The sequence below is a fragment of the Spodoptera frugiperda genome, chromosome 11, assembly GCF_023101765.2.
Source record: "Spodoptera frugiperda isolate SF20-4 chromosome 11, AGI-APGP_CSIRO_Sfru_2.0, whole genome shotgun sequence".
NCBI classification, from domain to species: domain Eukaryota; kingdom Metazoa; phylum Arthropoda; class Insecta; order Lepidoptera; family Noctuidae; genus Spodoptera; species Spodoptera frugiperda.
In genome coordinates this window covers 8,926,212-8,947,157 of record NC_064222.1, presented here as the reverse complement: position 1 = coordinate 8,947,157, position 20,946 = coordinate 8,926,212, and the positions used below count along the sequence as shown (strand labels likewise).

The 20,946-nt window shown below is 36.1% G+C and overlaps 4 protein-coding genes across 7 annotated transcripts in view; 1 reads left to right on the top strand and 3 right to left on the bottom strand.

Moving 5' to 3' along the window:
- LOC118274573 (luciferin 4-monooxygenase-like) overlaps window positions 1–20,946 on the top strand; it is a 227,023-nt gene that overhangs the window by 10,659 nt on the left and 195,418 nt on the right. The gene's annotated exons all lie outside the window — the stretch shown is intronic.
- The window catches only part of LOC118275113 (apyrase-like), a 235,522-nt gene that overhangs the window by 177,887 nt on the left and 36,689 nt on the right, over window positions 1–20,946 (bottom strand). The window lies entirely within an intron of this gene.
- The window catches only part of LOC118274759 (uncharacterized), a 380,866-nt gene that overhangs the window by 341,573 nt on the left and 18,347 nt on the right, over window positions 1–20,946 (bottom strand). The gene's annotated exons all lie outside the window — the stretch shown is intronic.
- Window positions 952–18,988, bottom strand: LOC118275152 (apyrase-like). Its single transcript, XM_035593019.2, has 11 exons — window positions 18,723–18,988; window positions 9,740–9,962; window positions 8,939–9,136; window positions 7,866–7,996; window positions 6,287–6,437; window positions 4,223–4,349; window positions 3,524–3,681; window positions 3,018–3,099; window positions 2,181–2,339; window positions 1,599–1,744; window positions 952–1,122 (listed from the first exon to the last, which is right to left on the bottom strand). The coding sequence occupies exons 1-11, from the start codon at window positions 18,839–18,841 to the stop codon at window positions 997–999; spliced, it is 1,620 nt and encodes a 539-aa protein (XP_035448912.2). The 5' UTR covers window positions 18,842–18,988; the 3' UTR covers window positions 952–996.

Genomic DNA, 20,946 nt, shown 5'->3' with positions numbered 1-20,946 from the left:
CCGGAGCCCCGGTAACTCGCTAATACAGCCATTACATGACAAGATGATTGTATAAATATAGACCGTGACAGTGCACTACAATGTTACAAAACCTTCGTAATCACTTTACACACACACACACACACAATTTTTCACCTCACCCAAAGGTGAGAAGCCATTGGATGGCTTTTCCCCTTAGAAAAATCTCTCTACAATAATATCAAACCTAAAAAGAATTCCAATTAAACTAACAAAAGTCAAAAGGCTAAAATATTTAAAATGATTTAAGTTTTCAACTCAATGAATCGTAAATTAGCTAATCAATGGATTCCGATCGGGATTGCGTTCAGCGAATTTTAATTTAAAGCCCTGTTTCCATTGTAGTTAGTTTGAATTTTGAATAAAACAATTTTCGTGTAACATAATAGTGTTATTTTCTTTCATTAAAATTATTATTTGTGAATCTGGAAAATGTGGCTAGAAACTTTTTTAAAGGGGGAAAATCATCTAATCTCTTCTCCCATCTTGGCGAAAGATAGTATCAGGCTCTTACTAACTAAAGAGCACCCCTTTCCTACTCATACTCTTTGAGCTGGAGTCCAGGTAACATGCTAAGCAGTCCGTTAATTTACATGACCAGCTCAAAATCATGAGCATTATGCCAGTGTCGAAAGATCCTATGTAGAGATTTTGAAAGATCCTATAAGAAAAGATCCAACAAAGAAAATCCAATGTAGACGAGCCTTTAAACAAACTTTTAAAGTGATAACTTTGACCGATCTTAATTTACTGGTCAGCAGTATTTCTTCACAGAGTTTAAATTTCATATAGGTTTCTTAGTATTACAGAGAATTCACATCACTTCATAATTTAAAAAAATCTACCTTAATTACCAATCAGGAAAGTCTATTTTTCAACAACTGCCTACCTAATATTGGTTGTAGATTTTAAAAGCCAATAAAACACGAGCCATCATAGAAAATACTTTATTTAAAACTAATTAAGGTTTATTTTTTATCAGCTAACTAGGGTGAGTCTTTTGTCCAGGTGGGGTACGATGGGCGATGCTTTCCTGACGTACCTCTCTAGAATATCACTGTCTACTCCCAACACAGTCATATTGCGACCGTGTTCTTTGAACATCTGGAAAAAATAACAGAAATTAGTATTAATCTATAAAGTTAATATCATTTTCAAACTGGCTAATATTTAAAAGTGAGAAGAAAAAGATATTATTAGCTGAAAGAGATATGTACTAGAAGATAATATTAGCTTTTTTTGAATTATTTTTGCAACGTCACGCCTTTTATCCCCAAAGGGGTAGGCAGAGATGCACATTATGGCACGTAATGCTGCTTTTCAATATACACCTACTTTTCGCCATATACTGGGCCCAATTCTAAACTCAGTGCTACTATTGAGATTTTTTTCGAAAAGCCCAGTAATACTTTGCCCGACCAGGGAATGGAACCCGAGACGAGACCAACACTTGCGAATACTCGACCAAAGAGGCGGTCCTCGAGAATTATAATGGAAATAACTCTAAAACACTACTATATAGGTATAAAACTCTGAAGAAATACAATAAGTTTCAAAAGGCTAAAAGAATTTATGCTTACCGCAAACCCATTCCCTCCTCTAGTCAGAAAGTCCAGGGTTGTGACCTGGTAGTCTCTGTCCACGTCGAACTTCTCGTACTGGTCTCCGACCCTGAACAGCATCTCCACCACTTCATGGGACGTCGTGTTGATTGTTGCTTTCACGCCTTGAAAACAAAATATAATTTGTTATATCTAGATCTTTTTTTATTTCTGTACATATAAAATTAAGGTTAAGTAGCATCTCAATAATATCAGTAATGCTTAAGTTAAAAAAAAAAATCACATGTCAACTATTCAGAAGAATAAGTTACGATACCACCTTTTATATGGGTTTCGTCGCTGTAATTTTACTTAGACTTTTCAACGACACAACGCCGACATGTGCCTGTGGCGTTTCTCATTTCAATTTTCTCTCTCTGTATCCCCTCTCTCTCTCTCTCCCCTCTCTATCCCCTCCCGCTCTCTCTTTCTTGCTCTCTGTGTGCAATCGGAATTATAATTCCAATAGTCGAATCTATATTCTAACTCCGAGTCATAGATACAAAGAAGAAAGAGACGAGATACACCATAAATTATAAAAATCACGAAGAATGGACTTACCAGAAAAATGTGGTGTATAAGGTCCGATGTAGGGCTTCGGCCTCCAAGGGAACATGACTGACCGTTCCATGGCCTCCACAATGTGAATACCAGAGATGACGAATGTCACCATTCTATTCGTAAACGGTGACATATTTATTATCGAGCCCTTTGTGATATCTGGAAATTAAAATAACAGAAATACACATTATGATTCTGTATCGAGAAAAAAGGTTAGGAGAACGATTGAAGAGGAGTTAATAAACAATATTGGTTTTTAAGAAAATAGTGTTAGAGTATAAAATACAAGGTCAGCTAATACGACCACAAAATCTAAAATATAGAAGTCTTCCTTTTGTAATGACGGGACCATCACACGAATTTTGTGCTTTTTAACCGGCTCTCCCGTCCTTGTCACAATTGATCACATTGTGACATCACATTCTATAATTCTACAACTAGACATATTATAATTTTGTAATACTAGTGCTAGTGGTGCAAGTGGCTGACAAAACAATTAAAACCTTAGGTAGATACAGATAGAGTTGCATTTTTTTTTTTTTGTTATTCGACAATATTTTCAAGTTCGTGTTTTAACAGTTAGATTATAATAATTGAAATGTGGCGTCACGTAATTTAAAACCCCTTCCCACCCCCTTGTCACATAAAGTCACACTTCGTCGACCCCCTGCCTCCCCCTTAACGTGTGACGTAATTAATGGATGGCCCCTGATTATAGTTACAAAAGAAACTATATTGGAAATATTGTTTTCTTTTACATACGCAGAAAAAGAAAAGTACACAGACGTACAAACCATTTCCAAAATATTGGAGTTAATAAATAAAATACTCACACACCTCCTTTTAGTAAAGAACTGCGAATCATTGATCTTTGAAGGAAGGAAATAGAAGGTAGCGTTGTTGGGTGTAATTCGTGTGACTGGAAAAGAAGAAAAAGTCGTTATCTTTCTAATATTATAAATGTGTATGTCTGTTACACCCCTTCCCAATCCTCCCAATCCCAGATTCCCCAACAACCCTTTTGGGGGTTTTTGGGGGTGAGGAACTTAATCCTACCCCCGAAAAAGCCGGGAACGCACTTGCTTCTGGTGTTTCAAGTGTCCATGGACGGTGGCGATTACTTACCATCAGGTGATTCTAGTGCACGTATACCAGCTTGTGCTTGTACCATAAAAAACCTATAGTGGGTTAGATTCCCGCACGGAGCAAATCTCTGTGTGATCCATAAATCGTTTTGTGTCCGTGTTTTGTGAACTTGTATGTTTGTAAACGCACCCACGATACAGGAGAAAATCCAAGTATGGGGCAACGTCTTTTTAAAAAGAATTTAAATGTATACTTACGATATTCAAGAATGCCTCTGCAAAGAAGTTGCCAAGAGCGCACTCCTGGTAAGCACACGAGTCCATCTCCATATCATCAGTAGCAGAACCAACCACTTCATTCACGATTTTGTGGAGATGCTCCGTATAGGGCTGGAGAAGAGCTTTGATTTCAGGATCTGGGGAAATAGTGAGATGAATTAGCTTAGTGTTTCTTAAATTAAGTAGAGGTGGTGAAATATTCCTAGACTGTGATTTTTAAACAACCAAATTGAATTGCTTTTTGAAATGAAAATGTTTTCGGGAGGATTTACCTGAAATACATGCATGATTGCCATAATGCGCTTCTTAATAATAGGATATTTAGTTAAATGAAGTTTATTCTTTCATGAAACAATGTGGGCGTTGTGTTTCTTTGTATGAGTGAGGTTACCGAAGGCCCATTTAGCTATCTTCCCAATCTTTCCAATCCCCAATTCCTGAACAACCCCTTAAATTCCTAACCTCCAAAAGGCCAGCAACGCAATTATAATGCCTCTGGTGTTACGGATGTTCATGGGTGATGGCGATTGCTTACCATCAGGTGATCCACCAGCTTGCTTACGGGCTTATACCAAAAAAAGCTTGCCAGATTTCAAGCCAAGTTAAGACATTATCCACTTAAACTTGTCTTTATCTTTGAAATCTATAAAGAAGAATTAAGGATCCAATAACACATACCTTCAGGAATAGACCGGTTCAAGAAGACTGGCGATCCTTCAAAAGACTTCAGCTCTCCTGCCTTGTCGAAGTATGCTGTCATGTTGCCTAAATACTTGGTATAAGCTGATGCTGTTACCACTAAAACCTGGAATAAAAAGATAAGTGTTTCATCAAGTAAAGGAAAATAAACTAATAGGTTCTTTAACAATAATGAATCCTGGTTCAACTTAAGTGATTCGCTTAGTTTAGTAATCACGAATGCTAAGTTAAGTTACCTATCTATAATTGGGACAAGCCCACCACAACTTCTCAAAACCGCTGCAACTCCTGTAAGCTAGGATCTACAGTAGATACAACCATGAAAACACCGGAATACTGAAGTCTCAGGACATGAATGACTTTCTTGGATCACGCAACGAAATAATCAAAAGAGTTTATTAGAGGAGAAGAAAAAAATATAGTTTCCACTTTCTTCAGTGAATTTAATGCAGGAGACAGAATGATTTGAGCCAAAAGCCATAGTCAATGTTAACATAATTATTTATAAAACGTTAATGATTAAAAGCAAAACAATAATAGCAAATGAACAACATTATTATAAAGAAATAGAGAATTAATTCAGTGCATATTATTCTCATTTACCACAATTATAATGAAACAGTTAATAATTTTAATTAATTAGTAATAGGTATTAATTACTTCCACTTGATTTGTTGTGATATTAACTTAATTGATAAATAATTGGCTCGCTGTCATATAACTTGGCACTAAATATAAGTTAATTTGCTGAAATTACATTTTACAATGATAGCGAGTATGAATTCGAAATGAAAGTTCGATTCCCGGTTTGGGCAGAGTATTACTTGCTTTTTCGGTTTAAAAAAAAATCTTAGTGGTAGCACGGAGTCTGGAATTGTGCGCCTTTTACCCCTGAAAGGGTAGGCTGAGGTACACATAACGGCACGTAATGCTACACAATGTACACCCACTTTTCACCATTATTTGTTTTATAAGTCCCATATAATAGGGAGGTGAGCCTATATATACTGAACACAATTCCAGACTCCGAGCTACTACTGAAGATTTATTGAAAAACTCCAGTAATATGTACTTTGCCCGACCCGGGAATCGAACCCGAGACCTCTTGTCCGGCAATCGCATTTGCGACCACTCGACCAACGAGTTAATTACTAGTAAATCACACATTTAAAAATACACTATAAATCAAAGAGGTAATCATAACTGCATTATCACCTTATCGTTTTATTTTGCAACGGTCTACGAACTTTGACACAACATGAAACAGACCGCGATGCAAATCGAATTTGTTTTCATAAATTACCTAACTGTTTGAAATCCACATTTAAGGCCACGTGCGTAGACTGAAAATGGTTTAAACAGGTATATTATACTCGTATATTCCACATTTATATAACAACTCTTCTTGCAAATATAAACAGTCGAAGTTAAGTATATTAGGACATTAGATTTAGATTTAGATTTCAGCCATGATCGTCCCACTGCAAAGCAAAAGCCTCTCTACCTTCTTTCCACTCCTCTCTGTTTAAAGCTTAGGACATAACGGATCTTAATCCAAAGTATCTGGATGGATCTCGTAATATAACAGAAACTCCATTATTATTATCAAATATCAACATGCATTAATAGAAAGACTTTGAATTAGAGACAGTGATCAAGTTCCACATTTTGACTGAAACTGGGTAGCAGAGAGCATCTAATATCCGCAGAGGAGAGCAAAGTCGAAATTATTTATTTCCAATAGACCAGGATGGCACTTTTGAACGTCAAAGCAACATAATAGTATTAAAATGTCTATCGGTCAGTCCTCTAGTGAAGCTATTGCCTTGTTCCTAAGTGTAGAGTTCTATAGAGAAGAATAAGTAAGAAACTCCATAGGTTAACTTTTTCAATCAGATTCACAATATAATTCTTGGTTATGTTGTTTCGAATGCCTCAACTATGTGAGAACAATGTAACACTACTATTCAGAGCAGACCTGCAATCCAGATGCCCAGACTGATATCACAGACTGTTGATAATAAAGCTAATGATTAGACATACCTGGTGTCCAGGCTTGGCCTCACTCTCCACAATAATAGGGTAGGGTCCAGAAACAGTTTCCTTGCTCGGCGCCTCGCCGTTCCAGAGTAAACTGTGAGAGTGACCTCCGACTATAATGTCTATGTTCTCTCCAACTTGCTTTGCCATTTGTCTGCAAAAAATAAAATAGGATTAGTATTCTGTGTTTCGATTTTTTTTACCTTAACAAACTTATCAATCCTGAATGTTAGCAAAATGACTACACTATGCTTTTAAGTTACGCTAGTCAGTAAGAGTTTGACACTCCATCTCGTCCCAAAGAGGGAGGAATACGTTTCTGTGTTTTTTTTCTATCAATGATACATAATTATAATTCCGGAGCTGCCCTTTGCGAGAGAAGTCATTTGATGATTTTCCCCCTCAAAAAAAAAACAATATTGTACATATAATTATGTGAGAACAATGCAACGCGCAATATAAACGCTAGAACTTCCTAAGTTAACATATTGAGGGACCCTTTGATCTAGGATAATCCTCACATATACATACTGACAATATGAAATAATGCTATAAAACAAAAAAAGACGAATCTCCTAGTTAAAAATTGGTCCTTGATCTACAAAAATTTGGGAAAACCTATCCTAAAAAAATAATTGCCTTTCTTTTATCTTCTTCCTAAAAAAATCTTTTCTTAACCAATAACCGATTAAACATAAACCCTGATCTATGCATCTAGATTTATCTCAAGACTTTATTTCATCGACTTAGAATCGATTTAAATGCAAAGGTAAAGCTATCGACTATATTTTCCAATAAAATTGTCACTGGTTAGATGAAGCACTGGTTTGAATTTATGCTAATAAAACATTGCTCTTATAAGTCGAGGAAGGATGGTTAAAGTAATGCAGGGTGATATATTTTAATATTGACTGTGGTTGATTTGATGGTAATTTTGGTTGGAATTTGGGATGATAGTCTATATTATGCAATAAGTATCCATGATATTTTTGAAGTACATAGTTCTAATAAATACATAAGTATTCTTAAAAATACGTTCAACTCTTAACCGAGTGAATAAGAAGTATTGACTATTTAGCTTAGTCTCAATTGTGTTGTAATTGTAATTAAATTTGTGACACAGATCGGGTAAACTAATTAATTTTTGTACAAGCATGAAGACTAAATATATACTTGGAAATATATTATATCAGGTTTTCTAATAATAGCTACACGTGGGTAAAACGGACGCACCTCCTCCCCATCTCTTCCCTTTCTACCTTGTCGAAAAGCATGCAATATGTTGTAAAACCCTCGCTCTCGAAGCGCTTCGCTTCAAGTTTCCTTATGCGAACTACTAAGGAGTGGATTTCTTTACCGGAGTCTGTGTTTCCTAATGGGCATTACCTAGGTGTCTTCCAGGCCTGAGTGAATAGGTTGCTTATGGGCAGCCCTGATCCATCGTAGGCCGCATGATAATGCGGCCTGGTCTGATTGAATTTTACGACCAGGCGAAATCGCCTGGTCGTAAATGATCACTTATGACCTGGCGAAATAGCGGTCAAACGTGGACTCATCAATTAATAATAAAATCTCTACTTACTTGTCAACTTCGAGTCCACAATGGGAAAGCACGATAATAATATCAACTCCTTGGTCTGTCAACAACTGTGCTTGTTTCTGCACCACAGGGATTGGCTCCAGGAATGTCACACCTTCTGCATTGGATAGGAGCTGCAAACAAGAGAATTAAATATTTTAGATGTCTAAGTTAAATCAGTTGGATATAATATATTTTTTCAAGTGTGGGAAAGCCATGCTTCAGCACGAATGGGCCGGCTCGATCGGAATGATACGACGGCCTTACAGAAAACCGACGGGAAACAACGCTTGCGATATGTTTCGTTGTGTAAGTGAGGTTACTGGTTCAATTACCGTCCTTTGCAATTTTCCCAATCCTCGATCCCCTAAAAACCCTTAAATTGCTAACCCCCAAAGGACCGGCAACAGACTTGGATCGCCTCTGGTGTTTTGAGTGTCCATGTGAGGCGGCCATTGTTTACTATCAGGTGATCCGTCAGTTCGTTTAAAGGTTTATACCGTAAAAATATAAGATAAGAAATAAAACTACGAAACAAAATACCAATGTTGATTAAAACTACGCTAAGCAATGTAACAGTTTGTATTTTGATATTGCTTGACGAATTAATTTAAATCAACGAATTATTAGAAATTACTATTCATAATTTTGCAAAAGAATATATCTTGAAAAAGAAAACAAAAAGGATACATCACTGAATCGAAAGGCAAAAGGTATTCGTCTAACAATAATTACTAGTTTAGGGAACGGAGAGTAAAGGTCCCTAAGAAAAGGAGGATCCTCAGACTAGGAGAGTTGATCATGCCTGGCGGGCTTTCTGCCCAGCTGTTGTCGTTGGGATTTTCTATCCATGTTTATTCACCTGTAAACTTAACATGCACGATATAGGGATTTTATGACGTCATCCGTTAATTTCCTCATCGATCGTCTATGTGACTTCTGTCATCTGTCACTGTTGCTGCGATATTCTTGAGTATGAGTCCCTAGCGTGGCTTGAAACTAATCGTATTACCTCGTAAAACAAAACACTTTATCGTCCTCATAAAAATACTAAAGAACTTCTCGGTAACACTCACCTCAGTAGACTTAGTAATAAGTCCAATAATGCCGATCTTCCGTCCTCTTCTATGCACCACCACATGAGGCTGGTAGTAGCCATTCAATCCTGTCTCGATGCTGCTGGCGAGGTTGGCTGCAACCACTGGTGCCTTCATAGCTTTGAGGTATGGTAATAGCCCTGGTATTCCATCGTCGAATTCATGGTTGCCTAGGGCCTTGAAGAAAAGAGAACGTTAAAATTAAGAAGATAGATTTTAAGGAATATTCTTATTGATTAGTAGTGAACATAACTGGTAAGTATAAGAGTCTTGGTTCTATAGAAGCTCTCCAGGATAATTTGGCCTACAATGATACTTTCAACAGTAACTTAAATCCATTAACATCAACAGCCACTGCTGAACAAAGGCCTCTTCTGACACAGAGAAGGTTGTATCATGTTTTCCTTAACCGTTGTCAGTGATGTCTATGTAATTTAGAAAGTATATAACTTGAAAAAAAGTCACATTGGTACTTGCCGTTGGTAGGTTTCGTACCGCACCCTCATGCATGATAAGTCTTAAACCTCTGGGCCACCACACAGTAACTTAACTTGTAAAAACACTTAATGCGGTCTACAGCAACGATAGTTGCTTACTCAAGAGTAAGGTAATTATATCGTCAGTAAGCATAGTTTGGCATAATTCTGAAGATTTATGGTGTGTAAATTCAAAATTAAACTAAACTACTAAAACAATACAGTCGAAATCTAATGAATTTTAGTAATTAATAGAGTGGGTTGTTCATTCCTAAGATGGAGACTACATCATAACAATACTTACATGAGCATCATTGGGCAGCATATTAATAAACCTCTGGGTGACATTCCATTTCAGCAGGGTATACCAGTAGGTCCCCTGGAAAGTGTCTCCAGCGTTCAGGAGTAAGGCTCCTGGACGTTCCTTCAATAGGGTCTGGATTTCCTGGTAAAGACGGGCAAACCCACCCAAGCAAGTGGTGTCGTTGGATGAGCATGTTGGGTAGACGACTGATGTCTCCTCGAATCTGGGTAGAAAGAATATTGCCATTAGAACTTGAGACGGGATATTTACTATGTTTATTTATGTCTATGAGTTTTCGATATTTCAGCACTGTTGATCTGACGGGATATTTATCATGTTTATTTATGTCTATGAGTTTCCGATGTTTTAGCACTGTTGCTAATCTGAACTGATCCACGGATCAACTGTTTATCCGTGATCATGGCGCTTGCAAACGTTGCCCCACACTAGGATTTTCTCTTTTGCAAACATACAAGTCCACAGACATATGACACCCAAACTCGAAACAAATATTTGTGGATCACACAAACAGTTGCTCCGTACGGGAATCGAACCCGCTACAAGTTGTCCGACAGCCGGTTGCGCAGCCACTGCACTAACCGTGCAATTAAAATCACTAGAACAGATTTTTAGCGAATTGAATCTTCTTTCTAAGTTTTGTTTGAAAAACAATTTTGTGTGATTGTTTGTAATTGTGTTGTGTATCTTACAGTACCAGACATAGTTATTGATGATGCTAGTAAGCATCGCATATATATACACACACACACACACACACACACACACACACACACACACACATACACATTCAAATGCGTCATATTGACGTCACAATTGAAATAGTCTGAAGGTTTTCCATAGAAACAGTGAATACAAATTGACAATGGGACACAAAATCGATTGTATTGTGTTGTATTGACAAATTGTATCTATAGAAGAGTAAATTGCAACATGTGGTTTTTTCAGTAACACGTTACATTGTTATGTGCTTAAAGTTTTATTACACACATGTTATGTGCTTAAAGTTATTACGATCGAGGACCCAGTATTGATGCCGGAACTGCGAACAACTTAGCGGGTTACCGGGGCTCCGGCTCGAAGAGCAGGAAAAGGAACGGGGTGTTATTTAGTCAGTTAAAATCTGACACTCTCTCGCCTCACCTACGATGGCAAGAGTTATTTAATGGCGTCCGGCACTCTGATTGGTTGTTCATTTGCGCCGGCCAATCAAAGCGCACGCGCTCTCTTTTCGTTTTCATTCAATGTAAAGCAAACTAGTCCTAAAGGCAAGAGACATAATTAGATGATTTTACCCCTTTAAATAAAGTAAGGGTACATCTCCATCGATACAAGCTCGCACAATTAGAGTGACAACTTAAAAAATTAATGCCATGTCTAAATATATAACAGGTAATTCCTAAATATAGTTATTGTTTACCAATACCAACAAAAGGAATATTTTTGTAATTTGAACATTATTATCCTCTCGCCTTGTATATAGTAGTCCGGACATGCGTGTTTGTTTTCCTGTCATTTATTTATAGAACATCACAACATGCATAGTTTTATGGTATTGAAACAATTAATTTAATATTTTACTTAAATAGGCTACAAAAGACCAAATTCACATGTCAAAATTATTATTAAAAAATCTAGATTTTTTTGAGGTGGGAAAGTCATCCAATGACTTTTCTTGCCTTGGGTGAGGCGAGAGGGAGTGTCAGACTCTTACTGACTTAAAATCACTCCGTTCCTACTCCTGCTCCTGTTTGTAGTCTTTGGCTAAAGGATGAATATAGCTACTCCCGCATGGGTCGTCTCGTCACTCCTAATAATTGCAGCGTGATGTTTGATAGCTTATACCTACATGTTTAACCGACGTGCTTCTACATGTACAACGCCTATCTTATAGTCTTCTTTACTAAAAAGGACTGATTAACAAAAATTATGTTTAAATTCAAACCAATAGTTTTGAAGATTAGCGTTTTCTAACAAAACTTGATAAGTACTTTGAGGGGGAAAGTCTTCTAGTGAATTCTTCCGCCTTGAGCGAGGCGAGAGAGAGTGCCAGACTCTTACTGACTAAAAACCACCCTGTTCCTACTCCTGCTTTTCGAGTCGGAGCCCCGGTAAACCCGCGAGACAAAATAACACCTGTAGAGGTTACTTTTATTGCAGTAATGTGGGTGAAGTTGATAGCAGAAGCTAAGTTAGTTGATAATTATAGGAATCAAATGACAAATGGAATGATAATAGTGTGACTTGTGTAGATAACATAACAGAACTGTTTTTGTGATACCCGTGTGAAAGAACTGAAGACAACTGTTTTGCTTCATATCCGTTACTTACTGTGAATATTCGGCTACAAATTAAAGCAATCCTAATTTACAGGGTGTCCCTAAAGTCGACGTCCAACAGGCACCAGATGATCGGCAAGGTTCCAAATGTTATCAGAAAAATATAAAAAAAATTCTAAGTCCTACAGTTTTTAAATTACAGTGACTTATGTGTTATCCACGAAAAAGTACACCCTGTGCCAGTCTTTTGACTCTTGTTGCTACAAATCTTTATTTTTTCGTCTGCAGTCTTCCTTACATTATCCTGAATAGTGCTCCAGTAATATGGAATCATACATTCTTAGCCAACTGCTTTAGATTGGAAAACATTGTTAGTTTTAGAGGAACCAAATACTCTGAATAAAATTTTCACCTTACTTTAAGTGATTGTACTGAATAAATTATGTATGGCGCTAGTAGTGGCAAATTTCACCAAAGTTGGCGCATTTAATAAGGATTATAAAATGGTATAGCACTTTGCAAATTATTTCTTAAATTCGACACAAAAAAAGATTTTTTAACGAAACTCCGTTTCGATGAATTTATTTGAACTTACTAAAAATTCTAATAGTGTACTCAAATCATACGTTATAACCTCGTATGCACTAGACAGCACTTTTAATTATTATAATTAGCACGCTATTTGTTATCATCATGTTGAAAATCAGCGAGGATCTCTTGTCAAACAATATTGTCTGTTTACCCGTGATTTCGCTTGCAGCATTCGTAAGTTCGAATAAATTCATCGAAACGGAGTTTCGTTGAAAAATCTTTTTTGTGTCGAATTTAAGAAATAATTTGCAAAGTGCTATACCATTTTATAATCCTTATTAATTGCGCCAACTTTGGTGAAATTTGCCACTACTAGCGCCATACGTAATTTATTCAGTACAATCACTTAAAGTAAGTTGAAAATTTTATTCAGAGTATTTGGTTCATCTAAAACTGACACTGTTTTCCAATCTAAAGCAGTTGGCTAAGAATTTATGATTCCATATTACTGAAGCACTATTCAGGATAATGTAAGGAAGACTGCAGACGAAAAAAGTTTTGGAGCAACAAGAGTCAAAAGACTGGCACAGGGTGTACTTTTTCGTGGATAACACATAAGTCACTGTAATTTAAAACTGCAGGACTTTTTTTTATATTTTTCTGATAACAGTTGGAACCTTGCTGATCATCTAGTGCCCGTTGGACGTCGATTTCAGGGACACCCTGTATATTCGCTATGTTTAAGCTACTTAGCTTGTGTGTTACAACGCCTAAGATATTGTACTTAAATACCTATATTTCAGCGATCCTACAGTCAAACCATTACAATGGTTTTGTGGAAGTGAAATAAATAAAAATATATAAAACCCCTTCATCATCAGCCTATAATTGACCACTGCTGACCAAAAGGCTCTTCTCACAAGGAGAAAGTTTGAGCATTAATCACCACGTTTGCTCAATGCGGGTTGGCGGTTTCCTCACGAGGTTTTCCTTCACCGTTTCTTAGTGCATATATAATTCGGAAAATGTTACATTGGTACTCGTTGTTGATAGGTTTCTTAAATCTCCGGGTCACCACGACCTACCACGACTTCGTACGCGCAATCCCATTTTCTCATCATCATTCCAGGTTCTAAGATTTTTTGTTGAGGCCCCGTCTCTTATTAGAGCCTCATGTGAATTACTGAACAATGAACATCCTCTAATGTGACAAAAAGAAAATTTGGCATTCAAAATATTGATAAGCACAAAACTTATTCAGAATATTTACATTAAAGGTTATTGACCTGAAAAACCTGTTTTTTTTTTATTTCATTGATAGATACATAATATTGTACCAAGGTCGACAACTAATGATAAAGGTGTGAAATGTGAAACAATGAATGGAATAGTGGTTGTAAGTTTGTGTGCTACAAAACCAACGGTTTATAATACTCAAGATGCACAATGTCGAATAAAATTTAAGTGTGGGAGAGCCATGCTTCGGCACGAATGGGCCGGCTCGACCGGAGTGATACCACGGCCTCACAGAAAACCGACATAAAACAACGCTTGCGTTATGTTTCGTTTTATGAGTGAGGTGACCGAAGGCACTATTTAATTTTGTCTAAACATATATATTTTTTTACAACTTTCTTGAGACATACTAAATTAATTATTATGTTATCGATTTACGTAACTGTTTAACGAGGTACTCGACTAGTTTCAAGTCATCCTAGAGACTCATATTCATGAGCAGCATTCCGCGCTACTACAATCGCCGCGTCGTGTAACATAATAATTAATTTGATGTCTAAACAGTACATTACATACTATAAGTAACCCAGGCACTTCTTCATACCCATGTTTGGTTCTCATGCGACCATGGCACCAATTATAATATACTTAAGGTTAATAATAACTTGGTTGCAGCATAAAAATGGCCACTTATTACATTCGACCTTCATACAACATGTAGGTACACTTTTTGTGTGATTATCACCGAGTATGCAGTACATGGAGGCTTTTTTTGAGGGGGGGGGGAAATCAAACAATGATTTCTCCCGCCTAAGGTGAGGCGAGAGGGAGTATCAGACTCTTACTGACTGAAAACCACCCCATTCCTACTCCTGCTTTTCGAGCCGGAGTCCCGGTAACCCCGGTAGTCCGCAACTGCAGGTCGGTACACGCCTTTTTAAGGGGGAAAAGCTTCCAATGACTCCCAACTTAGTTCAGGTGAGAGCTCACTCTCACCAGTCAGACTCTTACTGACTAAAGGTACTATAAGAATACACGTCGAAATTCGAAAATAGGACATATATCTTTATATATATAATTCTTCTGTAAGTGTGTATGTCACTGAACTTCTCTTAAACGACTGGACCGATTTTGATAATTTTTTTTGTGTGTGTTCAAGGGGATCTGCTAATGGTTTAGATTCACAATTTTGTCCGCTAGACAATGTTTTTTTAATTATTTTTTTATTTTTTAGTAGTTGTTGATTTTAGAATGTTTTACATTGGATCCGACAAATTTTCAAATTAAAGACGTGTAGGCAGGACAACGTCTGTCTGGTCCACTAGTTTTAACAGAAAATTTCAAATTAGCTTTTTAATTTATCATCCTCGCCAGCTCTCATCACCAGTAATTACACGTGTCATCTTTTATTACCGATATGTACTTATAATCAATTTATTTATAAATGTAAATTACAGTAATAATCATTTTAATATGTGCACATAATTTTACTATTAAAATCCATTAAGTAAATAAATAAAGGAAAATTGATATTTATTAGTTGTGTCAGAAAGTTAATAATAGGGGTTGTACCTACTTGAAACTATGTATTTATATTATTTTGAACTTAAAATAAAAATGTCTCTGAGTGTGGCTGCCTCATTGGTTCAAGTGGTTAAAAATAGACTTTTAACTACGAAGCTTAAAGTGAAAAACCTAGTTATTTTTTTTTTAAAAAGATTCTATAACTACCAAAAATATAGAGCATTATCAGATGTCGGGAAATAACAAATTTTAATGTGAGGATCTTACATAGTATGAAGCGATGCATATAATTATTCAATTCTTTAAAGCAAGAAGTAGGTACACATTGTATGAACAAATGGACATAATTATCTACTAATTATTATTTATACTTTAACAAATTACTAGCGGTAAGATTGGTTTACCATATTTTGTAATCACAATGTTAAGTTTAAGTTCGATAAGTGGGTTTAAAAACGTACTCTTCCTATTTTGAGGGAGGGGAAATCATCGAATGTCTCCTACCATCACTGATGAGGCAAGCGGGAGTGTGGCGACATATGAGATGATAAGTGACAGATGACAGAACAGATAACGAGACACACGACGCATACGTGAAGGTTACGTGTGAATAAACATGGATAGAAAATTACAATGATCGACAGTTGGGCAGAAAGCCCGCCAGGCATGATCAATCATCATGCCTAGTCGGAGGATCCTCCCTTTCCGATCTTAGGGATCTTTACTCCTTTTTTAGGAAACTTTACACTCTGCTCTCTAAATAAGTATTAGACTCTTATTGACCAAAAACCACCCCATTCCTACTTCAATACGAATTGGCGATTTCAAACTTACAATTAAAAATTATAAGCCCAGGTTCCCTCAAAATGTTTTCCTTCACCGTCTTGTCATTGATGATAATCTTAGAAAGTAAACACATATAACTCGGAAAAAATCACATTGTTACCCGCTGTTTGTTTTGAAGCCCGCTCTTATGCATAAGAAGCAGGTTTTAAAATTCAGGCCACCACGTCGTTTAAAAGACACATTTGAATCAAAAATAAACTCTAAACAATAATTGATGTGAACTAGTTCACGCGTGAATTTAGCGTTCAAGGTCGCTATTGCGGCATTTCCAAACCAAATGTCACATGACAGAGGCCACAACTGCAGTAACTGAATGAAATTTTAACCTTAGTACGAGTTTGCTTTACGTTTAAAGTGATCAAAACGTTCGGCTCTCTCATTGGCTGATTCATTCAGGCCAGCCAATCAGAGCGCCGAACGCACTCTCGTCCAACGTAAAGCAAACTTGTACTAAGGTTACAGGTTAAAATTTCATTCAGTAACTGCAGTTGTGGCCTCTGTCATGTGACATTAGGTTTGGAAATGTCGCAATAACGACCTTGAACGCTAAATTCACGCGTGAACTAGTTCACATCAATTATTGTTTAGAGTTTATTTTTGATTCAAATGTGTCTTTTAAATGTAATGGTGGTTTGAAGGTTTAAGACGCCCGCTTCTTAGACATGAGAGCGCAGGTTTGAAACCTATCAACGGCAAGTACTAATGTAACTTTTTCCGATTTATATTTACTTTCTGAGATTATTTAGACACCACTAACAAACAGTGAAGGAAAACATTGTGAGTAATGTGCTTATCAATTCTTATAAGTTTGAAATCGCCAACCCACATTGAGCAAGTGTGGTGATTAATGCTCAAACCTTCTCCGTGCAAGAAGAGGCTTTTGGTCAGTTGCCACTTATAGGCTGTGGACGATGTTACGTTAGCCTTTTCGAAACAATAAAAGTGTGTTGTTATGTTAGTAAAAATGTGTTTCAACACATTATTCATTTATTAACAGTGTATTCGTTGCTATAATACATAATAATGTAATCGCATAAGTATGAAATTGTAATATTAATTGTCGATCGGTCGCAATTGCGACTGCCGGGCAAGGGATCTCGAGTTCGATTCTCGGGTCGGGCAAAGGATTACTGGATTTTTTTCGGTTTTTCGAAAATTTCTCAGTAGTAGTACGGAATCTGGAATTGTGCCCGGTATATGGCAATAGTCTCACCCTCTATTACATGTGACTTATAACACAAATGGTGAAAAGTGGGTGTACATTGTACAGCGGCATTACGTGCCGTAATGTGCACCTCTGCCTACCACTTCGGGGATAAAAGGCGTGACGTTGCATTGCGTTTAGTATGAAATTCTGTATTATTAATACAATACCAATTTAGCAAGCACGAGCATTTTCCTCGTTAATTTTCCTATTTTTTCCTCTGCAAAATTAACCTTTTGTAATTATTGTAAATCTTTTAAAAGCCAATTATTTTTAATAACTATAGGTACTTAATTTTTAAACGAATTACGTGCGTGTAATTCTTCTTATATTACTTCCTACTTCCGCACGATTTCACCCGCTTTTATCTGCTTCTATTGATAGTAATGTGATGTTTTATAGCCTATAACCTTCTTCAATAAATGGTATATCCTTGTTTTGGAGATTAGCGCGTTGAAACACACAAACTCTTTTATTTCTCTATTAGTATAGAAAATAAAGTTTGTATAAATGTATGTACATATGTTTGTTATTATTTCACGCCAGAACTACTGAACGGGTATATACTAACTAAATTTGGCAACGATATAGATTGAAATGTGGAATAACAAATGGGTTTTTTCCTGGTAGATGGTACTGTCTACCAGGAAAAATCTGTCTGTGTATCATACAACTAATCTGTTAAGTAGTTTATTTTATTATTTAGCTAGCTAGCCCCGCGTGGATTCACCCTCTACTCTACTCTTATTTATGGTAGCGTGATCTTTAATAAAAAAAATAAGCATTTTTTTTGGATCAGTCCCTAGTTGTCCGTCTTTCTACCTTAAAACTTTCAGAACATCCCATACAAAATTCCACCTCCAATTTTAGGGAAGTAGAGGGTTCGAAAGATACCATCTCAAACTAAGAGATATTAAATGATTGTTTAAGTATTCCTAAGTAATAATTTTGTTCCAAAAACAATCACCAAAGACTGGATTAAGTAACCATTAAATGACTCTGAGTACGGCGGAAATACTAGCTTATGTCACTGTCCATCTCTTCAACTACTAATATCCACTTTAAAAAAAACGTCAATTCATCACTCCGTTTTGCCGTACCAGACGGATACATAAACAGACACACACACTTTCACATTCATAATAATGGCACTTTGACTGCCAACAAAAATCTGTTGAAGGCAAATCTTCCGCTAACGCCGGTCACTTTTGCCCCCTATGGCGCTAAATGTGTTAATATTGGATAATGATCGTTAAACCGTATGACAGTGTACAAAAAACTAAAGACACACTACTAAAAACTAAAATCCCATAAAAACTAAAAATATGCTAATAAAATATCTTACCTGTCATGGAAGTCATTGTAATGCACAATATCCAACTGATACAAGTCATTCCCTCGTATAACATTGGAACTGACCGTCCACAAACACAAACACAACAAAAAACTATATAACGCAAACATTGATAAAGTAAAACTAAAAAAACAAACAAAAAAATATAACAAAAAAAAACTAAAACTAAAAAAATAATTAAATTTTAGTTTAAAAATTTAAAAATAAAATGTCGATTTTTTTCCGCGACGACATTCACTATTCGATGTTTAAATAAGACTGCACGGACAATCTACGCTTAGCCCACTACTCTAATCTGTAAACACAAATGAACGTGAAATAAACTTATATGAATTTTAACCTTATCACTCCTTGCATAAGGTTTAATTAAAATTGATAACTGCTTGTGTAATTGCACTGCAGACTTTTGTAATTTTTACCATAATTGAACTTGGTTTAATTATTTGGAAAAATGAAGCATTGTTAGTCGTTAATATCTTTTTAGCTAATAAGGGTAATTGCATAATTAAACGCTTAATTCGTAATTAAATCATCGTTTTAAAATAATGTCTTTATAAAAGATTTTCTAGTAATATTGATTTAAAATGGAAATAAGGAAAAAAGTAAAAATTAGATCATGCGTAAAACGTGTCCGCATGACGCGAAAGTAACTATGAGAGCCATGCCAAATGACTAAATATAAATTTTGGCATTGGTACAAAAAGTAGTATCTCATAATATATGTATACATACAAAGAAACGTGAAGAATATAGAACACTAATGCTAAAACCATGTTTTAAAGCGTAATTTCAATATGTTGAAAGAATTGATAAAAAAAAACATACATAACCTCACGCCTGTTTCGCATTGGGGAACGCGAATTGCTACGATTTTTACATACCTCTTTCGCTTCATCAACAGTCATCAGTGTTTGCAAGCATGCTCATCGGTTAAGGGTACTTTAAAAAAAACAATTGACTGAAATTATAAAACGAAGAAAAAAAGTTTTTCCATTATTAAAAAAAAACAGCGCATTTTAAAACTAAAATTTAAACATTATTAAATTCATATTATTTAAAAAATACAGCGCATTTTAACACTAAAATTTAAATACATTTTAAAATTATATAATTCAAGTCACAAAAATACATTTTTAGACTTTAAATGCATACATTTTTTACTTTAAACTATGCAATCACTTTTCGTTCATGAAAGTTGAACAAAAAATGCTAAATACTACATTTCACTTTTCACTGTCTGCTAACCATGGCTGCTACGTCAAAAACTACAAGTCGTGACCAGAATATTGATTTCCTCTCTCAATTGTATGCAAATACGTCGTCTTAACATTTTATTTATGTAGGCACAATATTTTGCATCAAATTCAAATATGTTTTTGTATGGTATAAGCCGGTAAAAGTCTAGACGAATCACCTGATGGTAAGCAATCGCCGCCGCCGATGGACATCCGAAACACTAGAGGCGTTACAAGTGAGTTGCCGGCCTTTTGGGAGTTAGGAGGGTTGTTGGGGCGGCCTATTTAAGGGTTGTTGGGGAATCAGGGATTGGGAAAATTGGGAAGAGGGGCTAATTAGGCCTTCGGTAACCTCACTCACACAACGAAATACAACGCAAGCGTTGTTTCTTGTCCGGTTTCTATGAGGGTAATGTGCCTCATAGAAACCGGACGAGACCTCTTGTACAGAGTACAGAGATACAAACAAAAATAATAATAATAAAAAAAAAGATAAACAATACAACATCTAAATTATAATATTAAAGATCAAAACAGTGAGGTATTCCTCGAAGCGCAACTGTTTTGAAGCGCACCTCTCCAAGCGCACCTATTTTATTCCTCGAAGCGCACCCGTTAGTTGCGCTTCAAGGAACTATTAAAAATATTAATTTTTATTTCCTCGAAGCGCACCTATGTTTTATTTTCGACTAGAGAGGGGATGCTAACTGAAACTATCGATAATAAGATATCGATAATCTGATACACGTAGCGCTATCTACGAGCAAATAATGTTAAGCCTTTAAAAATAGTTTCTTGTCGATGTATGACATCGCAAAATGAAATGTTCCCCTTGAAACACCTTCATACAATATTCAAGAATTCTGTACTCGTCGAACTTAGATTGTTTTTTTTTTAATAATGATCCTAATGAGTGGACCAAGACTTCAACCGAAAGTATTAGTATAATTTTTTTTTTTTTATGAGACATTACCCCCTTC